At 51.1% G+C, this 25,562-nt stretch overlaps 1 protein-coding gene across 1 annotated transcript in view; it reads right to left on the reverse strand.

Annotated features, from left to right (window-relative positions):
* Positions 1-5,480: 5,480 nt before the first annotated feature.
* Positions 5,481-25,562, reverse strand: part of CCN4 (cellular communication network factor 4) — a 36,554-nt gene continuing 16,472 nt past the window's right edge. The window contains exons 2-5 of the mRNA XM_036091137.2: positions 19,935-20,214; positions 13,174-13,434; positions 9,766-9,959; positions 5,481-8,093 (exon numbers count right to left, since the gene is read on the reverse strand). Of these exons, the coding sequence (XP_035947030.1) occupies positions 7,794-8,093; positions 9,766-9,959; positions 13,174-13,434; positions 19,935-20,214 (1,035 nt within the window). The 3' untranslated portion in view covers positions 5,481-7,793. The remainder of the gene's footprint in view (positions 8,094-9,765; positions 9,960-13,173; positions 13,435-19,934; positions 20,215-25,562) is intronic.

Consider the following 25,562-nt stretch of genomic DNA (forward strand, 5'->3'; position numbering starts at 1 on the left):
TAGGATTACAAAAGAAGGGACTTAAGAGTGGCATGTAATTATCCACATGTCAACAACTGTGTGACATATTCTATTGTGCTTCTTAAGTTAAATAGTAGCATTGAGGCAGATCGCAACATAATGGCAAGGTGTGACAAGTGTATCTGGAGATACCTGCCACAATGTGATTTCAACTGGTGATAACTGGGGTGTGTTGCCTAAGCTTAAATGGAGGGGTACGCTAAACAGCAACTAGAGATTAGTCAACACAGAGACACATTTTACCCTCATCCCAGTACACGGCCCCTGAATTCTAAACACGGACTGCTGGTCGGAGCACCCCAGGTTAGGGAGACTTACCTTTAGACGCAGGAGGCGGAGCTTTTCCCACACTCACTAGTAAGCACCTTTTCTGTGTCAGGTGCTGTGTGGGCGTCAGAACCGAGAAAGGGCAGGGGATGGCAGAGCTGGGAAGCAAGCACCGCGGTAGTGGGTGCCTACGTGAGCTTTGGGAGTGGGGGTGTGGCGCAGCCGCGGCGGGGCCTGCCACGCTCAGCAGCTCGGGGCTCGGGCTGCCACCGAGGGAAGGAACTGTTACAGGTGTTTGCGTGCACCAGATGTATTGAGAGAGAGTATACCCAGAGGCTTTTTGCCAGCTGGGGGATCCGTTTCTGTTCTCCTAGCTGCTTGTTTGGGTTTCTATCCCCTAACCCTTGGGTTTCAGTAGTAGCCGGGAGAGCAAGTGTGCACTGAGATGAACCATCTCCGGGATCTGTAGGGACAGTGGGGGCCTTCACCTGCCACCTTTTTCATTGTCCCTTCTCAGACACAACCTCACTGTCGTTGGATTGGTCCCTCGATGTAGCCCCAATCCGTCTGGTTACATACTAGTCTTGGGCTACTTAGGCTGCATGGAAACGCTTCAACTGTGTCCCACATGGAATCCAAGGGCAGAAGGTAAAACCCGGCCGTGTGAGGTCGGAGACCAGATAAGGGAGGGGACCTGGGGAGCACATCAGCCTCATTCTTTGTTCTTTCCAAGATTTCTGTGTATCTCCAAAGCATAAAACACTAGTCCTAACCCAAAGTCTATGACCTTCAGGTTCTTGGACATGGAACCGACTAGGTCTTTGTGTCTCCTAAGGGAAAGAGAATCATTGATTCAGCTTGATTTAGGTGTCCACTTGCTGTCCAATCAACTATGACTGGGTTCATCTTCCTCCCACCCCCTCCCCCCACATAAGTGCTTCAGGGGTTCTAAGCAATTGATGTAGTTGTAACAGGTGAATTGTCGTGTGCTCTGCATGGCTAAATTCATTGACAGCCAAACTCACAGTTGCAAGACAGAGCCTTCCTCACCTCTGCTTTGAGAAGTGTTTTCTTAATGCCCCGCCCTCTGCAGGAAGCACCTGCCAGGTGACAAGGTTGCCCTGCAGAGCTGGACCCAGTAGTACGTGCGGAATCTGTAATGTGGATTACCTTAGGCGTCCTTTCCTCCGAGATTTCTCTTCTATCCCCAGGGCCAGCACAAATGCCTAGCACCTAACAGGAGGTTTTCATTAAATAGATAAACACTTCCTCTAATAAGAGTAATATTTATCAAGTACTATTTTTCTTCCCCTTTTTATTCTTTGTCTGTGAGGATGAGTGATCCTTGTTTCACAGATAAGAAAGCCAAGGCTCAGAACGATTAAATGGCTTGTCCAGTCATTTCTAAAACAGACCACGTCCCTCGCTGCCTTTTAAAACAGTTCACTGAGCACATGACAAATGCAACCATCTATTGATGTCTTGGGATTGCAGAACATCAGCTTAGTTCACCGGGGCTGAAACTGCAGATGCCCTTCAGGCTTTTAGTGCTTGAGGAGATGTTTGTCGCTCTGTTAAATAGTCCCACCCAGGCTCGGGTGACCTGTGTTTTACCGTATCTTCAACCTGGTTCTTAATTCTTCTGTCTCCTTCTCTGCTGGCAGGCTGACATTTTCTCATTGCTATCAATAAGCCCGCTTTTAGCTGCTTCCTCGACCTTGATGTGGGATGGACTAAGAAATCCACTTTGTTAGTCTTGTGTGAAAAACAAGAGCACTCCGGTTTAGCTTGGAAATCTGGAAAAATTCTTTGCAGAATATAATATATGGAAACATACACAGGCTGGTGCCAGCTTTTTCAACTCCTTAGAAGTCATTTTTCCTCGGTTCAGTATTGGAAAAGAGCCCAGATTCAGCTGGAACTTAGACTTCTCAATATGTAGGATGCTTTGGCATTTTCATTTCATTGGGGAGGGGATCAGGAACACTGGCACCTCTGCCGTATGCTTTTTTTACCTTCACAATAAAATGCTCTGGCCATTTCCCCCAAATCCCATGTTCCTAAAACTTCACCCACCTGATAAATCATGAGAAAGTTCTCCCCAAAGCTACACATTCATCTTAATCTGGGGCATCTATAGGACTCCATGATCTAACTTCCAATTTTGAGAAAGGTATGCTTCGGGATAGAAGTGTTTTTGCAACGAATTCCTGTGGCAGTTATTCTTCTATTGGAATTGACTCTACCCCGACTTTATTATAATAGCATAATGTTTTTGAGGGAGTGGAGGTGGGAGATTTGACCAGAGGGCATCAAACCTGTCTTTCACCTTATGTACTCCGCTGTATGCACATCTGTTCACATAGCAGAACACATTTGGTTTGGGAGACAGACAAGTATGGCACCTTTCCTGCCTTAAAGAAGCAGGGTGTTTAATCAAATTATAGCATCTAACGAAGACATCAAATAAAAACGTTAAGGGATCAAGCTGCGTATGATTAAAGTAAAAAAGCATTCCGCTGAACATTGGTGACACTTTTTCTTTATATTTGCTGCTGTGAAGTAACGATCTAAAAAAAAATATATACCGACACATACACGGACTCCGATTTTTACTATAGTTTTGCTGATTATCCCCCATGCACGAGGACACGGAAAATCAGCCAACCATAACTGGTTTTGTTAAGCGCTTATGGGGTGCCAAGCTCTGTTCTAACACTGCGCGCCATTTGCATTTTACTCACACATCATCGCCACCACGAGGTAGGTGCTATCATTTTCTGCCTTTCACAGCTGAGGAAATTGAGGCTCAGGGGGGCTCGGGGAGGCATTCCAGTAAGGAATAAAGTATAATAAGGTTCACTTGACTCCCAAAGTCAGAGCCGTTTCCATTTTATCCCGCAAGCTTCCTTACACTTCTCTCTACTCCCGCCGGTTCCTAAGGCAACTGGCAAAAGATACCCATCCTATCCATCTCTCCATGCATCCAACCCCTGCTTACCCAGTCCCTGACACGTGCCATGCACTGTGCTAGGCCCAGAGGATGCAGTCATAGTCCCTGACCTCAAAGTACCCACAGTCTAGTTGGAGATGTAGAAAGGCATTGAATAAATGAGTCAGTGAATGAACGAATAAACCCATGAATGCTGAAGTTTCCTTTTTATGTTTACGGGAGGCGTCTCCCAGCCTGGACCCATTTGTAGTGCCGATCTTTTGTGAATTCCAGAATTCATCTTTCTGAGCCCATCTCCAAACTTCTAGCTATTTTTATTACCATACATAAAATATCTGGGACCTACTTTCCACCATCTGCACATTCATTGAACATACTCAACACTCTGTCGTTGCGCCTCATAACTGAATGTACAAGAAAATCCACCAGATCCAGGAAGTGATTTTGCTGATGATTTATTGCTTTAAGGAGAAAAGCATAAACGGGGAATTTGAGCAATGAAAATCCTTCACATTGAACAAACGTTCCACGCTACACAAATCATGAGAAAAATGAGGAATGTTGTAAAACATGACAGATTGCCCAAGTGCTATTTTTCCTCAATTGGGAAATTCCAAGACATTCCTTCTTTTGTACTTTTTAGTCACTTGCAAAAATGGTGGTAGGAATACTTAAATATGAAGTCACAGTCTGAAAATAGATATAGACATACATATATATATATATATATACATACGCACACATATGTGTATGTGCAGAGATACACAGGTGACCATTCTGACCGTTCATGAGTCCCAGCTGTGCAGGCTTATTGCAGTTACTTACTTTGGATCAAGATAAGTCTTTAAAAAAGCAGTGACCTAATTCGATATAATAGTCAGGGGCTACATTGCTTCCCCATTATCTCTAACACAGTACAATGTTAATGAGATTATATCAGATGGATCATATCATTCAAATCTACTTTCTTGGGGGCGCCTGGGTGGCTCAGTCATTAAGCGTCTGCCTTCGGCTCAGGTCATAATCCCGGGGTCCTGGGATTGAGCCCCACATCGGGCTCCCTGCTCAGTGGAGAGCCTGCTTCTCCCTCTCCCACTCCCCCTGCTTGTGTTCCTGCTCTCGCTGTGTCTCTCTCTGTCAAATAAATAAATAAAATCTTAAAAAAAAAAAAAATCTACTTTCTTTGCTCACTGTCTGAATCACTTTGAAATTAACATTGCAATTATTGTCCTGTTGTCAGTAAAGCATCTCTTGTACCTTTTGAATTGGGGGGCCTGCTAACTGGGCTTAGTGTCAGGAAAGATGGCTCAGGTGTCAGATGGACGCTGGTTTGCAATCCTGGTCCACAGTTCACTAGCTGGTAAGACACTGAACAAATAACTTAACCTCTATGAGCCCCAGTGTCTTAGCTCTAAAACAGGGAAATGATTATAATGCCATATCTCATAGGTGTGCTATGGGGATTAAATAAGGTATAGCCAGGAAGCACCTCGCCCAGGCCTGGCACTCAGGGGTCCTCCCCAAATGCTGAGGATAAAGGTTTAGCAAGAAGCGATGGTTTGGTGAATGCAGGTTTCCTCTCTCTCCCCACCTGAGCATGCCAGAGAAATTCGCTCTAAGCACTAATGTGAGTTTCTTCACCAAAGGTTAACAAATCCTTAGCATATCTTTCCCTCGTCCTGGAACATGGAGTTACAAAGGACTGGAGAGACCGTCTATCTCATCTACTGGATGCCCTGCCAATGAGACACTCGGAGGCCTGGAGGTCTCCCCGGGAGCAAGGTCAAGTGGAATAAACAGGGATTTGGGCTCCAACTTGTTTTGGCTGATTTCTCAGCCTCTTTGAATCTCAAATTTTTCATGTATAAAATGGGGACAAGAGGCTTACTCACACTTGTAGTGATAATTAGTAAGATAATTTAAAAGCTAGCAAAGTGAATGGCACCACATAAGCTTTCAATAAAGGGACATTTTTGCATTGTGATTATTATTCTTAACTTCCACTGAAGTAGGTCACACCAGGGCAGAGTGATTGTGGCTGCTAGAAAGATCTTCCTCACTTTGGTCCCAAACTTCCTGCCCCGTGACTTCAAAACATGGAGCTGAGACCTCCCCTGCATAGGACAGGTCTGTTTCTCAAATTCCAACTGCGGCCACTCTGGCCCACTCAGTCCCAGGATAATCCCAGATTCCTCCAACCTGGCTTCCTAGGATCTTGGAAGCCACGCTCATTTTCCCAAATTGAGATGCAAACTCATTAAGAACCTAGCTCTTGGGTTTCTGCTGAATTTCAAATGTGGTTAGCTGTCATCCGGTCCTCTTAATTTATAGATTTCACTCCGAGAAAATCCAACATAGATCCACACAAGGGCTTTTTGGAGAACCTATTCGTGGGGTGAATGCTTTTCACACAAGAATTCTTTTTTTTTTTAATAAAAATATACATTTCTTTAAATATTAAATGTCTCTTTCCCTGTGATACTTAAAATAAGATTTGGCTGATGAAAATTAGATTGGCACGTACCTTTGGAAGAAGAGAGCCTCTGAGTAAAAGTAGGAAAACATACACAGGTTCTTTTATTCATCAAATACGTGTTGAGCTCCGCTGTATGCCTTGTACTGGGCCAAGCAAGTGGGAGGTCACAGTCAGGAGGGCACCTTCCCAGTCCTTTTGTCCTACTACAGAATCCCTCTGTACACCACACAGAATTCCCTGGGGAATAGCCCACACATTCCCTCATCCGCAGCATTGGGTAAACAAAATCGTCTTTTAAATGCACAATGAGAGCTAGTTCTGATTTGAGGGGGCTATCGGTAGGGGATTCGTGGGTTTTTGTCTAGCCCATATATTTTTGGATGTTCAGGCACCTAAATTATCAGAAAGTCAGATACTCTTCTCTTGGGAAAGGAGCCAGAGAGACAGTAAAAAGAGTGAAAAACGAGAGCGTGAAGTCGGTGATGCGGACATATTTTCCTACTCGACACGGCTGGAAGCTCTAAGCGTAGGGGCAACAACATGGGTTAGAAAGTCAGCCGGACTTGGATTAGAATCCCCGCTCCTCAACTCACCAGCCGGGCGACTTTGGTCAAGGCTCCATACCTCTCTGAGCTTCCATTTCACATTTGTAAGAACAGAAATAATAATGGGCACTTTTCAGCATGATTGCGAAGCTTCTCCACGAGCTAACACACATATAGCTCTGAGAACTAGGTCTGGTACACAAAAGGTACTAAATAAAAGAATTATAACAGTAAATATTTATATTCTACTAATAAGATAAATAATAGCCTCATTTCCACTCATAACAACTTTCTGTTCCTTTTAAGCTCCAACCCCTTTTTGGCTTTTAATCCCGGTTAAATATATTTCTGTTTCTAAACAACTGGTAAGCCTCTGTCTTCACACCAGAACTGGGTCGTTTGGGTCAACAGACCCGAAGTCTCTGGAAAGGGTCCCTGTGGCAGCAAGAGAGGTGTCCTGTGCCCAGTATGTGACCTGACCCTGCTGCCCTAGGCTGATGCCGAGTGGATCCACTTCTTGGTTTGACCCACATACAGCCTGCAACCGTGTCAGTTATTTCAAGTGGGGCTGGCCCAGACATCTGCTGGGCCTCCCAGGGCTCTGCAAGAGCAGAGGAATGTCCCGGGATGCCACTCCCAGGGGCCATGGAGGCCATCCTAGGGGCTCCACCAACTCCCATGAGCCCTCAAGCAGGGAGAGAGTCTAGATGTGCGGCAGAGTTGGCCAAGTACCCAGCGTCCTGTGGGTCAGCAGCAGATTCATGCTAGTCCATCACCTCTTCTGAAAATTGGCTGACCCTGCCCTGACCCTGCAGCATTGACTGGAGACTTTTCCCATGAATAAGAATGAAAGTTATCAAATTGCATTTCTGACCGGAACGAGCCCAGTTTGTACCCTTTACAGGGCAGGGCTGAAGAGAGACTTAACCTCCACAAAGCCTGGGTTAACGAACACAATTTTCCTTTAAAAATCAAAACCAAACAACCGTTCACCTCACTTGGCAAATATTTGGTGACTTTAGGGTGCACAAATCTCCAGAATCAGAGCTACTTGCGTGTGCTATGGTCAGAACTATCTATTAGAATGCCCCTTGGCAGGGCCCAGATGATAGATAGTGTCCTAAATCCCATCTGTCCTTCTGAATGGACCCAAAGAGTCTTGTGGCTTAGCATCGAGAACGGGAATGGGTGATATTAAATGCCTAGCTGATTCTGCTCCTCGGGACTCCGGCAAGATCCAGCAAGACTTCCGGTGACTTGGACAGGCTTGGGTTTTGTCCAGAATCATTGGAGATGGGCACTTTCTCTGGAGTGTATGCAGCATGCTGCCAAGGAGGGGACTCATACTCTGGGCCCGAGCAGCACCATAATGGGTCATTTGGGTGGCTGGAGATAGGACAGGGGGCCAAGGATCTGGATCAGGACAGTTAGAAGTCCGTGGGAAGTGGACAAAGAAGGCTCAACCGTGGTCCTCAGAGCGTTGGCTTTACAAACATTGGGCCAGGCCCCGAGCCCCATGTTTTGTGCCTGCCTAATTGGCAATTTCTGAGAAGTCAGGGTAGGATTCTAAGTCAGCAAAGATATCGTTGGGATTCCTACAACTCAGGTTGCAGAAGCAAGCATTAATCCATAGGACCTGGCGGGAGAAGCCAGGCCCATCGGGACATTGGAAGGAGACATCGATGGTCTTGGACTTGTAGGGGATGCAGCACCTGCTGTCCGCGCAGACCCCACAGTACTTCGGCCGGTAGGAGCGTGTGCTGATGCAGCCGGCGAGGGTGAAGTTCATGGGCGCCTCTGGCTGGTACACGGCCAAACACTTCTTCCCTTCCTGCAGGAAAGGAGGTTTCAGTTGGGATGCTCAGAGGATGAACAGCCACCTTCCTCCCTCCAAGCCCTCAATTCTCCCTTTGCACTCACCGTGCGGGCCCACTGCACCTTTCCTTCAGGTTTGTGGCATCTTTAAGCTGGGAGGGACCTCCCCAAGCACAGCAAGACGCAGCCACATTACGCAGGACTAACTTCGGACCTCACGGGGCACTGTGTTGCAGAGGTGGTTCCTCGCAACCCGCAATGTCCTCTTGCCTACATTTCTGCCTCGCCAATGCCCAGGACCCCGTCACAGTTGTACCAACACAGAAAGCCCGTGTCGCCTCTCCAGTCCACCCAGCGTCCCGGCTAGTGAGCAGCAGAGCCATCCCGGGACTCCACGACTGGGGCATGCGCTTTCCCGAACCTGCCCCTCCTCCATGCACCCCCGCCCCGCCTCTCACACACACCCTCCTCACATAGCTTGTCCAACCGGACTGCGTTCTGTAGAGTCAGCTCTGTCCCTCCACTGGGATGTGGGCCAGGCAAGAGGAGGGCCCTTTCTGGGACTACAGGCCAAGTCTGTGCCTGGTACACAGTAGGTGCTCACTAAGCTCACTGCAGGAGTGGCTCTACTACGTTCCGGCAACATGCCAGAACTCGGGGTAGAGCAGAGCCAGGCTCCGTGGGGCTTGAGGCTCACACGGTTCAAGGAGCCATCCGAGGCTCATAAGTACAAAACCAAATTTGGGTGCGAAGCATGAGCCAACAGCGAGGACGTGAGGTGGCGCTGGGGTAGAGCCCCCTCCACCTCGAGTGCCCTGGGCATTCACCCAGCTTAAGACCTTCGCCCCTGTTTCTCCTGCTGCTGGTCGCTTTTCCATCCATGCTCCCAGGAAAGCCACATCTTCTGAGTACCTACTGTGCACCGAGCACCAAGAATACGCAGGCCAGCATGGCCGAGGTCACTGATCAGAGAGAGAAGAGAAGAAGAAGGACGAGGTGGCAGGATCGGGCTGGCCGGCACAGAGATCACTGGAGTAGGGGAAGGGGACAGCAAGCGAGGAGGATTTGTGGGAAGCTGAGCTGCCTTGTCTCCCAGGCACCCCTCTCCTCAGCAACCCCAAGAAACCATCAGTACTCCAAGAATGGAGTCAGTGCTGAGTTTTCTTTTTTTTTTCTTTTTCTTTTCCATGCAAGGCAGATGACCAGTCCTAAGATAGAAGCCAGGAGGCCTTGAGAGAGGCAAATCAGACCCATTTCTCACTGCCGTGACCTACTCTGTCCCGGATCCTTTGTTTTACTGATCTTAGACTCTCCAAGCTGGAGGAGATGTCTGAGACCAGCCCCGTGTTTTACTGATGGGGGGCCTGGGGCTCCGAGATGCGGCGAGCGGCCACCGTCCTATGCAGCCAGCAGTAGACGGGCACGTGACCCCCGCTGTCCCGAGCCCTGTTTCGAGCTCCCCGACTGCCCAGCGCAGCTGTCATGCGTGCTGGGACAGGAGCAGAGGGGGAGTGGCGGCCAGCGAGGGTCACCTCCACATCACCACCGGAGAGCACTTGTTCCCATTTCACAAAGGGCCCCCACGAGGAAGTTCAGGGGCCAGGCTTGAAGCGGGGCCTGTCCGTCTGGAAGTCCGACGCGCCTCCCCCCTCCCCACCCCCCCAGCCCCCCCCGGAAGGTGCACTGACCTTGATGTGTGGACGCAGGTCCACGTCACAGGGCCGCAGGTTGCAGAGGCGGCTCTCTTGCTCGGGCCAGCAGTGGCTGTTGGCGTTGGAGATGCGAGTAGAGACCCCCAGGCCGCAGGTGGTGGAGCAGGGACTCCAGGGGCTCGTGTAGGCCAGGCAGTTCCCGTGCCACGGCTCCGTCTCACCTGTGGCCGCTGAGGACGGGGACCAGACTCCCCGTGAGCTTCCTGCCGCCGTCAGCACACACAGGGTCAGGGACCCTGAAGCTCCCAGGGGAGGGGTGCGGGCTGTCTCCCCCACCCCCGAAAGGGCAAGTCAGCTTCTAACCAGCATGGGTCCCCAGGGAGAGGAGGACCTGTTTTGAGCTCTTATACTTCTCTGGAGGAAAGACCATCTTTACAGAGAGGTGGACCAGAGTGCAAATCCTGCTCAACCACCTATAAGCTGTGTGGTTCCAGATAATTCCCTCTGGGCCTCAGTGTCCTTACTGGAATAAAACATCTGCCTTTCATGGCTGGTGTGACAATGAAAGGACCTGTTTATTGAGTATATATCGGGCATCTGCAAGGTGCTGGGATTTGAAGAATGAAAGATACTGTACCTGCCCCTACAGAGGTCAAGTTTATTTGGAGAAAATCAGAGGGAGTGTCTATACCCTAGAGCCTGATATCTCATCTGGGTGATGCTGAGGGCACAGCGGGTAGGGACACACACCCTTCAGAGCCACATTGCCTGGGTTCAGCTCTGAGCACAAGCACTTAGTAGCTGGGCAACTTCCGATAGCCCCCACCTCCATGCCTCAGTCTCCCCACCTGCAAGGGGGGCGCTGATAATCTCATCTCCCTCCCAAGGCTGTGGACTGAAAAGATGGGTTCACACATATGAAAGCCGGAAAGCCAGCCCTGGCTCAGTAAATGTGAGCTTTCATGGTTTCTTGACTGACAACTAAACACCAAGTCCTGGATGGTTCTGGTAATGTATGCATCCCAACATCAAGTGCTCAAGTATTCTCTGAGCAATGGAAAAATGGATGGAGCTAAAGACGGAGGCAGGTAAAAAGCCAGGAAGACAAAGGAGAGATCCCACGGAAAGATGGCACAAGATACACAAGAGAAGGATCTGAAGAGGACGCCAGTCCAGCCCTGACACAAACACGCACACAGGCAGGCGGGCACTCACAGGAAGCCGAGAAGGGGACAGGCAGAGGGGGAGAGGAGGAGAGAACAGATGGTAGGGCAGGGGAAGAGGGGGAGGAGGGGAGAGGGAAGGGGAGGGAGAGAGTGTGATTTGGAGGGGAGAACAGGAGCTGGGAGGAAAGGAAAAGCAGATTGGGGGAGGGGCAGAGAGGAGGAAAGGGAAAAGTAGGAAAGAAGAGACACCTAATGGGATCAGAAGGAGGGAGGAAGGAGAAGGGGAAGGAAGGAGCAGTGCTGGATGCCCAGCTCCTCCAAGTTCACAGGTGTGCAGGGAACAGGGCTGGACAAGGCAGGAATGAATGTGTGAGAGAGGGAAGCTTTGAGAGACGGAAGAAAGCCAGGAGAAGCATCTGAGGGCAGAGGAGAATGGGGCTGGGATGAGCCAGGGGCGTGAGCATGGAGGACGGAGGCGGAGGGAGGGATTTGCCTAGGAGGATAAAAGGGCTTTGGTTTCTGGCTTGCCCACGAGCAGGCAGGGGCCCTGCTGTACTGGGTCAGAACGGGTCACCGGGCCACATACGATGGGCAGACAGCCACTGCCCCGCCCCCGTGACCCTCGTGTGGCTCTGCCCGTTGGAGGCTGTGGCGGGCCTGGTAGGGACTGAGCTTCCTCTGGCCCCTCCTCTATGGACACAGGGCGGCTTCTTCATGGGGCTGGCTCTGCCCCTGGGAGCCACCCCAAGCCCCTCGGGAGAGGCGGGGAGGGGCAGGACCGCCCTCCTCCTTGGCCCAGGCAGAGCCCCTGAGGGCACACAGCCTGGGGGCGGGTCTCCAGCGCCCAAGCTTTCCACTGTGTTCTCTGAAACACCTTCTTCACTTCTGCAAAACCTCTTTCTCCTGGTTCTGTCCTGCCTCTTGGATTCGTCTTTCTCAGCTCTCTTCTCTCCCTCACCTTAAATGGTGGTGTCTTCAGGGCCACAATTGTGGTTCTCCCCCAGACGATTGGGTCCCACAGGGTACAAATGGCAACATCTGGAGGTATTTGGGGTTGTTGCTACTTGGGGAGGGCAGGTGCTCCTGGCATCTAGTAGGTAGAGGCCAGGGGTGCTGCTAAACATCCCACAACGCGCAGGGCAGCCCTCCCCACAAAGTCTTCTCTGGTTTGAGATGTTGTCTGTACCAAGGCTGAGAAACGCTGCTCGGCGCAGCCTCCCTGAGCAATCTCACGCACTTATAATTAAAAAAAAAAAAATTACCAGTACCCTTAGAACTCTGCTGGGCGATACCAGGGCGGGGCCCCCAGCCTCAAACTCAAGCTCTTTCAAACAGTGCAGTTCTTCACCCCCAGTGTGCTCCTCTCGTTTTCTCTCCCAGGTCATTATGAGCCCGGAGAGTCGCTGTCTACCCTTCTCTCTCCTTCACTCCATGCAGTGGATTGATGCCATGGCCTCAGTCTTACTCCTCACACAGTGCCTCTCACATCTGTCCCTTCCTTGCCACCTCCACTTCCACTGCCCTCGCTCAGATCCTCATTGGCCCAACCATCCATCCATCCATCTATCCATCCATCCATCCATCCATCTATTGGTCTGCCCATCCATCCATCCATCCATCCATCCCTCCCTCCCTCCCTCCCTCCATCCGCCCATCCATCCATCTATTGGTCTGCCCATGCATCCATCCATCCATCCCTCCCTCCCTCCCTCCATCCGCCCATCCATCCATCCGCCCATCCATAAGACAACCATCTATTTGGTACCTCCTAAGTGGCTGGCACTGGGCTACTCCAGTAAGCAGTGGTAAAACCAATGGGCCTGTCCCCGTCCTCCCTTTCCAGGGCTTCCTCTGGCCTGGTGTACCTGGCTGCAGTCTCACCTGTGCACAAATCCTCCATAGTGAGAAGCCACCCACTCCCTCTCCCGCCCTTACGCCTTGTCTCCCTGCTTCTCCTCCTCGGGTGCCTGCACACCCACCCTTCCTGCACCTCCACTTCCCAGTTTAATATCTTAAGTAGGATAACAATGAATCCCATGTGTCTGGCTTTGCTCTTTATAAAGCTCTTGCTCATTTTATGTTGGGAGGACCTCATAGAACAGTTGGGACAGATGGAGAAATAGGGTCCCAGAGGACAGGTGGCTTTGCCAAGGTCGCACAGCTAGTGGGTGGTCGTCTGGGGGCTGGGACTCGTTGCGCATGCGTGCCAATCAGAGGGGGGGGGTCAGGGCCCCTCCCCCTCCCCCCGCCCCCTCCCCCCGCCTGCCTCCACACCCACCTAGGGCGCCGGTGTGGCGCTGCGCTGTCTTGCGTGGCCTCCTGGCGTCGGGGTCGCACACCCACTGCTGGCAGCAGCGGCCGGGGACGCTGACCCGCCGGGGGCGATGGCACCAGAGGCGCGGGGGGCGCGCGCGCAGGCACAGGGGTGTGCAGCCCACCGCGCCGTCCACGCACGTGCAGTTGTACTTGCAGTTGGGCTGGAAGGACTGGCCGTTGGTGTAGCGCACCCCGTCCAGGACGCAGCCCACGCCGACCACCTCTGCAAACACACGCGCCGCTCGGGTCAGGCCCGCTGGGCTCGCGCCCCGGCGGGGACACCGCCCGCCTCGACCTGGCCCCGACCCCGGGGGAGCGCCCGCCGTGGGGGCCGGCGGGCCGGCAGGACCACGCAGGGCCCAGCCAGCCCCCGGGAGTGTGGGGAGACTTGAGCAGAGGCAGTGAGGGAGTGTGGGGTGCAGCTCAGCCACCAGCCATCAAGTGACCCCGTGTCAGGCTGGCAGCGCTGAGAAGGTAGAGCCTGGTGGGGGCAGGAACCTCTGCCACCTGTCGGTCCCGCCCCCCGGCACATGGCACAGAGGCGAGGACTGACAGAGACCTCGAGGGCCATGGTTCTGAGGGGCCGGGTGTAAAACCAATCCAAACACTTTGGAACAAAGATTCCACTCATTCAGTGCATGTATTTGTGGAAGGTTCTAGGCACTGGAGATTCGGGGAACAAAGTGGACAAAACCATGCCCACATAGAGCTTCCAGTGCAGTGGGGGTAACACATGAAAGACGAACAGATCATACAGAGTGTTGAAGGGTACGAACACCAGGGAGAACAGCAAGAGGAGGGGCGGCTGGGGGGGCACCTCACCCAGGTGATGCTGCTTCAGCAAAGGTGGAAGGACTAGAGGAAGTTAGCTGGCACTGGTGTTGGGGGGAGGTCTCCCAGGCAGGGAGGGAGCAGGCCTGGGAGGTTAGGGGGTGGGGGCCAGAGATGAGGTGAGAGAGGGTTTCCTTGGGGGCTCGGAGCTGTTAGCACCTAGACACACAGTATGTGCTCCGTAAGCAACTGTTGACCCCCCTCTAGGAATCGTGCTTCCCAAGAGCACAGGAGGTGCTGAACAGAACAGGCAGTAAGGACAGTCAGGAGGCCACCCCTATCATCCAGGCGAGAGGTGGCCGTGCTTGCACCCTGGAGGGACCCGGAGCCCTGAGGAGGGCTCAGCTTCTGGGTGTGTTTGGAAAGAACAGCCGCCGGATGAGATGGGAGGAGCAGAGGAGAGGGGTCAGGAGTGACTCCTAGTTCTATGACCTGAGCCCTGGCAGGGGAGGGATGGATGCTATGTCCTCGGAGGAGCTGGTTTTGGGGTGAGTGGCCTTAGGCGTTCTTCATTAGATATGAGATCTGGTTAAAGAAACCTAGGGGGCAGGAGGGGTGTGGAGCCGCTGGGCCCCCCAGCACCGCCCCCTGGCTGCTTGAGGACAGTGCCTGGAAGTGCACGCAGAGAGCTCCCAGGCAGCAAGGGTGCCCACCCAAGGACGGCTAGTTTGGAATCCGCAGTCTGCCAATGGCTCCAGTGGATGGCCCCAGTTTGCCGGCAGGTGGTCACTGATACTAATAGTCCCAGTATCTAACAGGAGTGAAGCGTTCCTAAGCGCTGTCTCTGTTCTTGGTTGCCTGACCTGCTGTGTGTCAGGCTTCCATGCATTGCTGATTTCCTCCTAAAAGGAAACACCGCCCCATTTTCACATACAGGAAAACGGAGTCTCAGTGAAGTTAAGTCCCGCGCCGAAGGCGACACAGCTAGATGCTGAGTCTCAGCCTGTGGGAATGTTGGCATGACTGCTCTTTTTCCTGGGAGGTGATCGTGCAGGGTGGAGGCGCAGAAAGGAAGGCACTCCCGCTCACTGGCCATCTGATCTTGTGCCAGGCACCATCTGATATGTTATCTCATTCAGTTCTCCCAGTAAGTTCACGAGGAGAGTTTTATTTTCCCCGTTTGGCAGACAGGGAGGTCCAATGATTCATTAGCTCAAGGTCACCCAGCTGGTGAAGGATAGAGCTGCACTTCAGTCCCTGGGGATCTGACTCCACAGCCCATTTCCTTCCACCAGACACCAGTAAAGGAGGGGAAATTGGAAAAAAAAAAAAAAAAAAAACTAAAGGAAAACAAAACAAAGCAGAGGAAGCCCTGGGTGAATCACTCATCCTTTTGTTCTGAGTCACCCCCGACTGTGCCCTTGCTCTGGGAAGGTGTGAGCACGCGTGCGTGCGCGTGAGTGTGTGTGCACGCTAGTGGAGGGGGCGAAGGGAGTGTGCTGAAGCCTGCTCTCTGGCCGTGTGTGGCGGAACGTTGGAGGGACAAGGCAGTACTGGGTGCCTGGGAACCCTTAGCACACTGGCACCACCTGGGGGGCTTTCAAAAATTCCGATGCCCACACCGTGCCCCAGAATATGGGCGTGGACCTGAGACTCAGTATTTTTGTTACTTTTTTGAAATTCGATGTATTTTTTTAAGATTTTATCTATTGATTTATCAGAGAGAGAGAGAGAGAGCACCCAAGCAGGGGGAGCGGCAGGCAGAGAGAGAGGGAAAAGCAGGCTCCCCTCTGAGCAGGAAGCCCGATGCGGAACTCGATCCTAGGACCCCGGGATCGTGACCTGAGCCAAAGGCGGAGACGCTTAACTGAATGAGCCACCCAGGCGCCCCGCCTGTGATATTTTTTTAAAGCTCCCCAGGTGAATCCAGTTTGCAGCCAAGAGTGGGAACCACTGCTTCCAAAAGCTGCTCCCAGTCTCCTTGGGAATTTGGGGCAGGTGGGGACAGTGGAGGTGCTAGGGGCCCTGAGCAGCCTGCCCACCATAGGCTAGAGGGAGAGTAGGGTGCATGATATGTATGGTGCCTGGGCCTGCAGCAGACTCTAATGCCCCCTCCTCATTCACTTTTAAACTAATGGAAGGACCGGCTCCTGGTGAAGCTCACCATCTCCTATCTAATCTCAGGCTTGCAAGTATAGGCATGGTGTGGTGAGCCTTCCTCTTACTGAAGGACCTATAGGTCCTTGGCTCCACCATCCAGGCCTTCACTTCCCTCACCCACCCCCTAATGGACTGTCAGCTGCATGGGAGCAAGGACAGTGGGTCATGCCTTGTTGTAACCCAACTGTTGCATTATCACCCACCTATTCATAACTGTGTGAATGAGTCAGTGGATGGAGGGATGGATGGAGGGATGGATGGATGGATGGACGGACGGATATATGGATGGAAGGGAGGTGGGGTGAGCCCTCATCTGTATTGGGCTCCTTCCACGTGTCAGGTTCTTGAAATCCCAACCACCCAAAGAAGTAGGTATTATTTGTCGCATTTCCTTGGTGACAAAATTGACACTTAAAAGGTTAAGTAGCTTGCCCAACGTCACCATATTAGTTACGGAGCTGGAATTTGAACTTTAGATCGTCTATCGCCAAAGACCATGCATGAGCTGTCTACTCCTTCACTCTTTACACCGGGGAGTCTAGCCTGGAAGGAGGGCTGCCTCCTCCTTTGAGGATGACTGTGTACAAAACCGAGATAATTTCTGCAAGGGAAAGTTAAAACAAAGCAAGTAAAACAATGACATAGAACAGCCAGTCACATCTGAGGCTTTAATGCGGTCCCTTGTTTATTCTCAACAGCTGCATGAGGTTGGTTTGATCAAGATACTTAAGTGATGTGCCCAAGGTCACGTAGCCAGCAAATGGCAGAGCCAGTATTGAAAACCCAGATCTGTCTGCCTGTAAATTGCATGATCCTTCCAGCAAACCACCCTGCTCTCAGGCCTGGCCCAACTGTATGAAACACAGAGTAAAGTTTGTACAACCAAAATAGCCAAAGAGTGTAATTCAGAGGTCACTCTTTGCCCATAGAAGTATTTAGTTTGGCCCACAGAACGTTTTGAAAAAAAAAAAAATTTGGAACATATTGCCAACATTTACAAATCATACACAAATCTGGACTTTTGGATTCTCTTGGAAACTGAGCAGAATGGACAAGACCAAGCTCACTTTTCTGCCTGGCCACAGTGACTGGTGCCCAGGAGCAGTGACCTCTGGTAGCCAAAGCTTGCATTCACTCATTTGCCATAATTCCACCTTTCTCTGAGTTACGTGTCAGTGTTGGGACTGCTCATTCTTAGGGCCTGTCTTGTCTCGGCCTAGTTACATGCACATCTCCAAACACAGGTTTAACCTGTCTTGGGGACCATCCAATGGTTGAATTGACCATTTGCCACAAGATTGTCTGTGGGACTCTTCTTTCTCTTTCCCCTTCTGGCCCCAAGGTGCCTTCCTCTCTATGGCCCTCAGACCCTGCCCGCTTGTCTTTCTTGCCTTAGGGTTTTGTGAACTCAGACACCATGGCAACATTTCTAGGAAGATGTTTCGTAGAACACTAGCGAGTTGCATGTTTGTGTGTATGTGTGTACATGCGATGTGTGTATCTGTGAGTGTGCACATGTGTGGTGGGGTGGAGGAGTGGTAAAAGTCTACCTGGACAAAGCAATTCCCTGTGCAAATAAGTTTCAAAAACAAAGGCCTCTTATATCTCCCATTTTGGAATTTTACAGTGGATGTGAACATTTAAAACTTCTCAGAAATTCTGTATACTTGTTTAACTTTGTTTATTCCAGTGTCTGCAAACCTATATGACCAGGGAACCATTGGCAAGTGTAATACATATTAAAATCTGTGGCCCAGTTTTCCTTCCAGATAAAAGGAAAGGAAATACACAGGGGCTCATGGTGAGGGGAAGCTAAGAGGCTCTAGGGAGTGAAAGCAGGACCCAAGATACAAGGAGATACGAGGTGTAGATGGATTGGAAAGGTGGTTTTCCAGGCCTCTGGTGGGGAAGGGCAGGCAGGAGAGGCAGTTTCAGGGCCTGCACAATCTCTGGGTCCATGAGAGAATGTCTATAAAGACATGGTGCCAGGCATGTAGTAAGATGTCAGTACAGCTGTAGAGATGAGTATGATCACTGTGAACTGACCTACCTTTTTAATGACCTTGAAAAACAGCTCTAAGAGGGAAAGAAATGATGAGACAGTCTCCTGTAACAAAGGGATTCTAGTGTAGGAAGGCTCAGCCAGATTTCTCACCGGGTATGAGGAGAGACTATATGACTTTCTATATAGATAAGTAGTCAGTCTCAAACTTGGGTGTAAATAAGAATCACCTGGGAACCCTGTTAAATGTTTATATGCCCACCTTCACTTCTAGAGAATTTTACTCAGTAAGTCTGGGGTGGGGCTCAAGGATAACATTTTTCACCAACACATCAGATGATTCTATGCAGGTGTTGCTGCAAGTTCTCTTTGAGCACACTGTTTTGTGGGGCTAATAATTAGTCTGAATAAAAGGGGAAAAGTAAAGGACGGGAGAATCAGGGGTGGTACTTGGAAAGCTAAAGACAGATGACTTTGAATGAAAGTTGAAGCATGAATCAATGATAAAAGAGCAGAAAGTGCTTATAATTAACTGTGAGGCACAGGTAGGATTGTCTGACTTGGAATTATGGTCATAACCGTCATCAACCATCCACCTCAGGAGATATAATAGGTTAGCTGAGGATGAGAGACAATGCTATGTGTGAACATGTAATTGGGTGCATATGGCGTCATAGTTATGGAGAAGTCTTGATTCAGCACTAAGGGAAGAAAGGTGTTCTTGGGTTTATGAGGCTTTGTGTACTTTTTCAGAAGTTAGGCTACTGTGCCATGATGCCTAGTAACCTCTCTTCATCATGCTGGGTCATGTATTTTGGATAAAAGCTTGGACGATTCAAGCTAAATGACTGCCATTCCAGATAGAAGCATGAGATCAGAAAGTCCCTGAAAGGAAGTCTCTGGGAACAAAAAAGGACATGATAGAGCACTTGAAGAGCAAGCAAACAACAACAGTTGTCCCCCCACTATGAGGATATTATAAAGAGCAAAGTAAAGAAAAAGCAAAGGCAATTAGAACCCCAGGAAAAACAAAAAGCTTCATGAGAAAGAAAATTCAAACAAATACAGTATCTCATGCTTCAGCAACATTATTTATGTAGTCATAATATTGTAAATACTGATTATTGTATAACCAAAAATCATGAAAATAAAACCAAGATAGGTGATGTGTCTGGTGGTATTGAGGAGTTAAGTCATCAGCTGTCATATAGGAACATTGATAGGTTATCCAAAATTGATATTTTAAGCCAATCAAGTTATAAGAGAAGACATATATTATATAGTGATAACTACCAGAAGAAAGGGCTAAAAAGTTAAAAGTGACAGTGGTAACTGAAGGAACATGGGTGTGTAGGAAGGGATGATTGTAGCCTGATAGATTTTATTCTTTCAAGGTTACTGGATTTAAAAAAAAACATATTATTTAAATTTAGAATGTTACTAAAATATCTGGGGCTCTGATGGGTTTCGGTGCCCCTGGAAGGCATAGGCATCCCGCAAAGGGTCTACAACTCAGAGAATGAAACCATGCTTAGGTCTTCCTTGGTGGGTCCCTATTCCCCATTCAGCCATGGATGTGCCTCCAGGACCGAGAAGAGAGCAGGAAGCCAGGCTCCGGAGGCAAGAGGAATGCAGGCATCCCTCCCTCTTCAGGAAGGTCCCAGCTTCTGACCTTTAATCATAGACTAGAGCAGGAAGGGGGCAGAGACTGGCCAGGGGAAGGGCTACAGGTGAGGGCTAGAGCTGGGGGTGCTGGGGGCTGGCCAGAAGGTAGGGAGGGTCTCACTTACGTGCACACACTCCTATTGCGTACCTCGGGCGGTCCCCACTGTAATCGCAGTAGAGGCCCCGGTGGGGGTCACAGATGGCTGCCTCTGTGCAGTTGTCCCCGAGCTGCTGAGCACACATTTTACAGCATTCACAGCCGTCTGTGATGAGGCTGACCCCCAGCGGACAGCGGGGTGGGGATGGCGGGCACTCACATGGCCACTTGCAGAATTGGGGGCGTGAAGATGTATCCTCCAGTGGCACTGGGGTGAAGGCCATGGCCGTGGGGGCTGGAGAGAAGGCCTGTAGGGGAAAAGCAGAGATAAAGGGCTGCCAGGCAGGGGTGTCAAAGCCTAAAGGGTCGGCAATCACCTTCTCATTTTCCTGGTGTTAAAAGGTTTACATAAAATTATGGTTTTTTTCTACCATGTTTTTAATAGCCAGACATCTCCTTTCTCTTCAGTAAAACAAATAGGAGCAAAGAGCCAGGAGGTCGGAGAAGTTAAGCCAATTTCCCCAGTCCCCTTACTGGAGGTGGTGGGGCCCTGATTCTATGTCAGAACTCTGGCCACACTAAGCCTCATATGTTTCCTTCCATCCTCGAGCATCCCGCAACCTGGGTGTGTTTCCTTCCATCCTCAAGCATCCCACAACCTGGATGTGTTTCCTTCCATCCTCAAGCATCCCACAACCTGGGAGGGCACTGAGTCAGTCTCATTTCACAGATGTGGGACCCGAGGCTCTGAGTAGCGAATGCCTTCTGATGAGTCATGTTTCGAGGTGCAGCCCGGATCCCATTGCCTTTCCTCCTCTGAGCAAAGAGCCACCCTCTTCACTCCACTATGGGTCCTTGGGAACTTGCAGAGCCAGATGACTCATACTTGACAGCAGGTTTTAGCCAGATGACCTATTATTATTATAATTAGTTGCCCTCTGAGCCCCAGGAAAGGCTGCGGTGGGGTGACGGCAGGTGACCCCTTCAGAGCCCACTGTGGCTGGCTCTCCCTGTCCTGTAGAAGGGAGTTAGGCCCCTGTTGCTAGTGCCAGGCCTACAGACAGGAGTCCCCCTGCCCACGCACCTCCCATGGCCCCATTCCCATCCCCAAGCCCCCAGGTTCATCGTCACCCTGAAAATACGATGGACGCAACACTGGGAAGCTGGGAAGAGGAGAGATAGGCCCAAAGAGCCATCCCTGCCCTGAAGAACAGGGAGATAGAATGGGAAGCTGCTCTGGGGTGTCTTTGAGTTTAAGAGTTTCAAGCCGCCTGTATCTCTGGGAGCCAGTCACCTTCGTACCCCCTCTGGCTGCCGCCCTGAACCCCTGTCCTGGACCCTTGCTCTTTACATTGGAGGAAGCAGAGACCGCAGGAGAAAGGGAATTGTCTGAGGACAGAGAGTGTGCACACGGCTCCCGGCCATTCTCCCATCCCCAGGCCAGTGTGATCCCTGCCGGGGAGCATCCCGTCCCGGGCTTCTGAACCGTGACTCCAGAATTCCAAGGTCAGCAGAGGTGGGGACCAGGGCTTCACCCCCTCCACCTCGAACCCGAGAAACCCTGCTCGGTGGAGCTTAGAGATCTGCATTTCAATCTTGGAACGACACATGCTGACATATTCAGATTCTTCTTCCCTTTTCCCGGGGAGGAAACTGAGACCCAGAGAGGCAGAGGAACATGTCCAGGATGACACAATATGTGTCAGGATCTAGGCACAAACCACTCTTATAAGTCTCATTTCTACACCCTTCACCTCTGCCCTCTGGGTTCTTGTAATTGCATAACAAACGTTGCTGAGCTAGCTCATAGCCTCTCTCAAGTTCTAGGCATTTGAAGATGAATTTAAAAATTCTTGGATTTTGAAGAACTCACAGCTTATGGGAGAGGCAGACATTAGAGGTGATTTCTTATAGCTCAAAGCTGTACACAGAGTGCTGGGTGTCCCAGGGGGGGCCCAGGGAGCTCTGTGAAAGTCAGGGCAGGAATCGCTCTGCCCCAGGGCTGTGAAGTCCACCCTTGCACACTTGGCCGGGAGGACCAGCGGCTGGGAGAGATCAGCGGCCGGGAGAGATGATCCAGATTGAGGGGCTGGATTCATTGGGCTCTTGGTTAGGGGTTTCACACGTAATCCTTTTCACTGTAAATATTGATTGAACTCTCGAAAATCAAACGGGCAAACCTTGATTTGAAGCTTCTATGACCTCTGGGCTTGGTTTCAGGGCTCAGTCGTGCCCACTCCTTTCCTACCGCAGGACCTCTGCCCTGAGTTCCCTGGGACCAAAATGTCCTTCCCGCCTCCCTTCACTTGGGCACTGCCACTCAGGCCCCCCCTTAAGGGCCTCCCTCAGAGAGAGCGCTCCTGGCCCGCTGACCTGAGCACCTGGCCTGTCCTGCCGACGCTCTGCACACCTGGTGGCCAGACTTGTGTGTGTTCGGGAGACTAAGCAAGCCCTCGGGGAGGAGGGCAGGGTGGGGCCCTCCACACGGGGCCTGGCCCACAGCAAGGCACCGCAGGGAGGCCTGGGGGCTGTCTGCCACCCATTTCTCCAGATGCCATTGAACCTCTCCCCTCCGTCCCGCCTCATCCTATCCTCACTGGGGGCTTCTCTGCTAGGCTAGAGACAGAGACCCAGGATGGCCAGGAGAATCATGCCTGCAGCCACTTCCATTGTCCATGGGTGACGTGGCTGGGCAAGGCCTTGCTGGCCGGGATCCAGGAACTCTAGGAGGTGGGCAGTGCTGGTCCCTGTTCACCTGGGGGATCAGTTTCCCTGCCCCTGCTTGCTTTTCCTCAGAAATACAATGCGACACAACAAAACCCCAAACCCCCTCATCAATAAACCAGCCAGATGTGTGCACACACACACACACATACACCCCTCTTTCTGACTCTGCGGAGAGAATTTTCCTCGTCATTCTGTGACACTAGAAGGCTCAGTGCTTCATAAGCACCCATGAACTCTCTCTAATCAGTCCCCAGGCCCTCAGGATATAGATACTCTTGACAGAGGAAATTTAAAAAAGCCCTTTCCTCCAGGAAGCCTTCCAGGCCTTCCCCCGGCCATGTTAGGGGGCTCCCTCCCCACCAGATCGTAAACTGTAAAGGCCTCACTGCTGTCCGTGTGCCTGAAGCATGGCCCAGAGCCCACGGCAGGCATGTATCAGTGTTTCCTAGTGGGACGGCCACACGGGGGGCTGTTGACTACACGGGGCTTTGGTGTCACTTGATACTCAGGACTTCCAGTCCTGGAACCTCTCCTCTTCGCTCGGATTAAATTTGAGTGTCAACAAAAGAACATGGGACTGAGACAGCCAGCAGTGTATTCCTTCTGTGTGGCCTTGGACAAGCTTCCTAACCTTTCTGGGCCTCGACATCCCCATCTGTGATACGGCCACAATAATGCCCCCCTCCGGGAGCTGTGGGGAAGGGGAGAGCCCATGTATGCAGAAGCACTGGTAGGGCCTGGCACATGGCAGGCCCTCAAAAGCATGACTTCTCGCTTGCATTTCTTTGTCGGGGGTCCTCCCGAACCCCCATAGGGCTCAGCATGGGACTTGTGGGGTTGGGCCCTCTGAGCCGGGCTGGGATGGGCTCTCATCTGGCAGGTACCCCTCTCCACGTGGTCACCATCTATTCTGGGGTCTCCAGGTTAAAGCCCCCCAGAAGGAAGGCTCCTTTTCAGTACCTGCTGGGAGCCCCAGAACACAGAGTTCCTTAAGGGAAACCAGTTAGGGGGGCTGGGGCAGCGAGGGATGGGCTCTGGGAGGGAGGTCAGCTTAGCTCAGACCTTGCTATTGGCGCCATCTGCTGGTGGGAAGCCTCCTAGGCCTCAGTCCAGGGGAGAAGGTAGAGGGAGTGCATGGGGGGCCTGAGAACTCCTGAGTCTGATGTGAGCCCCTTGAATCCTTGCTGCCTTGCCCAGTGTTGACACCACAAGGGATGTGACTGTGGATTCTTCCTGATGATGAATTCTCTGTGTGTGTGTGCACACAGGGAAGCAGAGGGGTGCCATGTGCCTTCTGCCATCCAGAGTGGACAGTTTAGTTGGGGAAATGTATCGACTCTTTCATGCATTCTATGGACAGATGCTTAGTGAACAGCTACCACGTGCCCGGCTTTGTGCAAGGCTTGAAGGAAGCAAGGGTGCATGAGACACAACCCCTCTGCTCACCAGCTTACTGCCCATGGGGCCAACAGACACGAACATGGTAATTGTAATTCAGTGTGATCAATGCCATAATGATGGCACCACACATTCCTGCACACCCCCCTCCAGTCACTGGGTCACTCAACACACCTGTAGTCGGCTCTCCCTGGGTGCCAAGTGTTACACTAGGTGCTGGGCCGACAGTGGGGGATGCCACAGGGAAACAAAGCCGACCTGCCTGTGGGAGCACACAGGAAGGCTGGCCATGTCTGCTGGGACTGGGGAGGGCTTCTCCGGGAGCTGGTGTGGGAAGAATAACAGGTGTGTGAAGACGAGCAGGAATAGAGCACTGAGGAAGGGCACCAAAGCAGATACAAAGGCCAAGAGCAGTGAGCACGGGCTTGTGTCTGGGGCGTGGGGAGAATTGCAGTGAGCTGGTGCAGGGTGCAGACAAGAGGTACGAGGAGATGGAGGCTGGAACAGATCACAATGAGGTCATTGGCAACTAGATCAAGGAGGGACCTGAATGCCTGGCTAAAGTCTCAGGCTTTTGGCTGGAGTCTGCTGCCTTCATTCATTGAAGGATTTTAGCAGAATGATCAGGACAGATTTGTGTTTTAGAAACATCACACTGTGTCAAGTCTAGTCTTTACAACGTACTGTCCATGTGACTCTGGGAGTTCACTTTCTGAGCCTTGGTTTTCTCTGCTGTGAAATGCCATTCCTACTACTAGATACCCCCACCCACCAAGGTTCTGGGAACAAGCACCAAATGAGATCATGGCTACGGTTTCTAACTTATCTAGCCAGTCCATTCCATTGCAGACCATAGCTGCGGTGACCGCTAGGGGCCAGTCGTGAGCTAGATTTCAGTTTCTGTGGCTGATCTTTTGTCTTCCCCACAGTGGTTGGTATCATGAGCTCCATTTTACAGATCAGCAAAGTGACTTGTTCATGGTCAACATGTAGTAAGTGACAGAATTTGGACTTAAACTCAAATCTGCTGGGTTCATACTTTTCCCACTACTGTACATGAAGGAGAATTTTCTAATGGAAGGAATCAGTTGTGAGGTTGTGAGCGCACCATCAGTGGAGGTAATCAAGAAGCAGCTAGACAATCATCTGGGCTGGGGGCTGTAGAGGAGTGTCAGGCTTCACAAAGCCTGTCACATAGTGGGTGTCAATAAACATCTGTCAATAGAATGAAGGAGTCAATGTACATTTCCCGGTGACACTGTCTTCTCTCGAGGGCAGAAACCATGTGCCATCCATTTCCTTGTGTGCACACACACACAGGCCCTTACCTCATAGCTAATATCTATGGGTGTTCGTTATATATGAAGAACTTCTAAAAAAATTATTTATTTATTTTTGAGAGAGAGCGAGTAAGTGGGGGGAGGGGCAGAGGGAGAGAGAGAAAGAATCTCAAGCAGGCTCCATGCTAAGCACAGAGCCCGATCTCATGACGCTGAGGTCATGACCTGGGCTGAAATCAAGAGTCGGACAT

Source organism: Halichoerus grypus, chromosome 5 (assembly GCF_964656455.1).
Source record: "Halichoerus grypus chromosome 5, mHalGry1.hap1.1, whole genome shotgun sequence".
Classification (NCBI taxonomy): Eukaryota; Metazoa; Chordata; class Mammalia; order Carnivora; family Phocidae; genus Halichoerus; species Halichoerus grypus.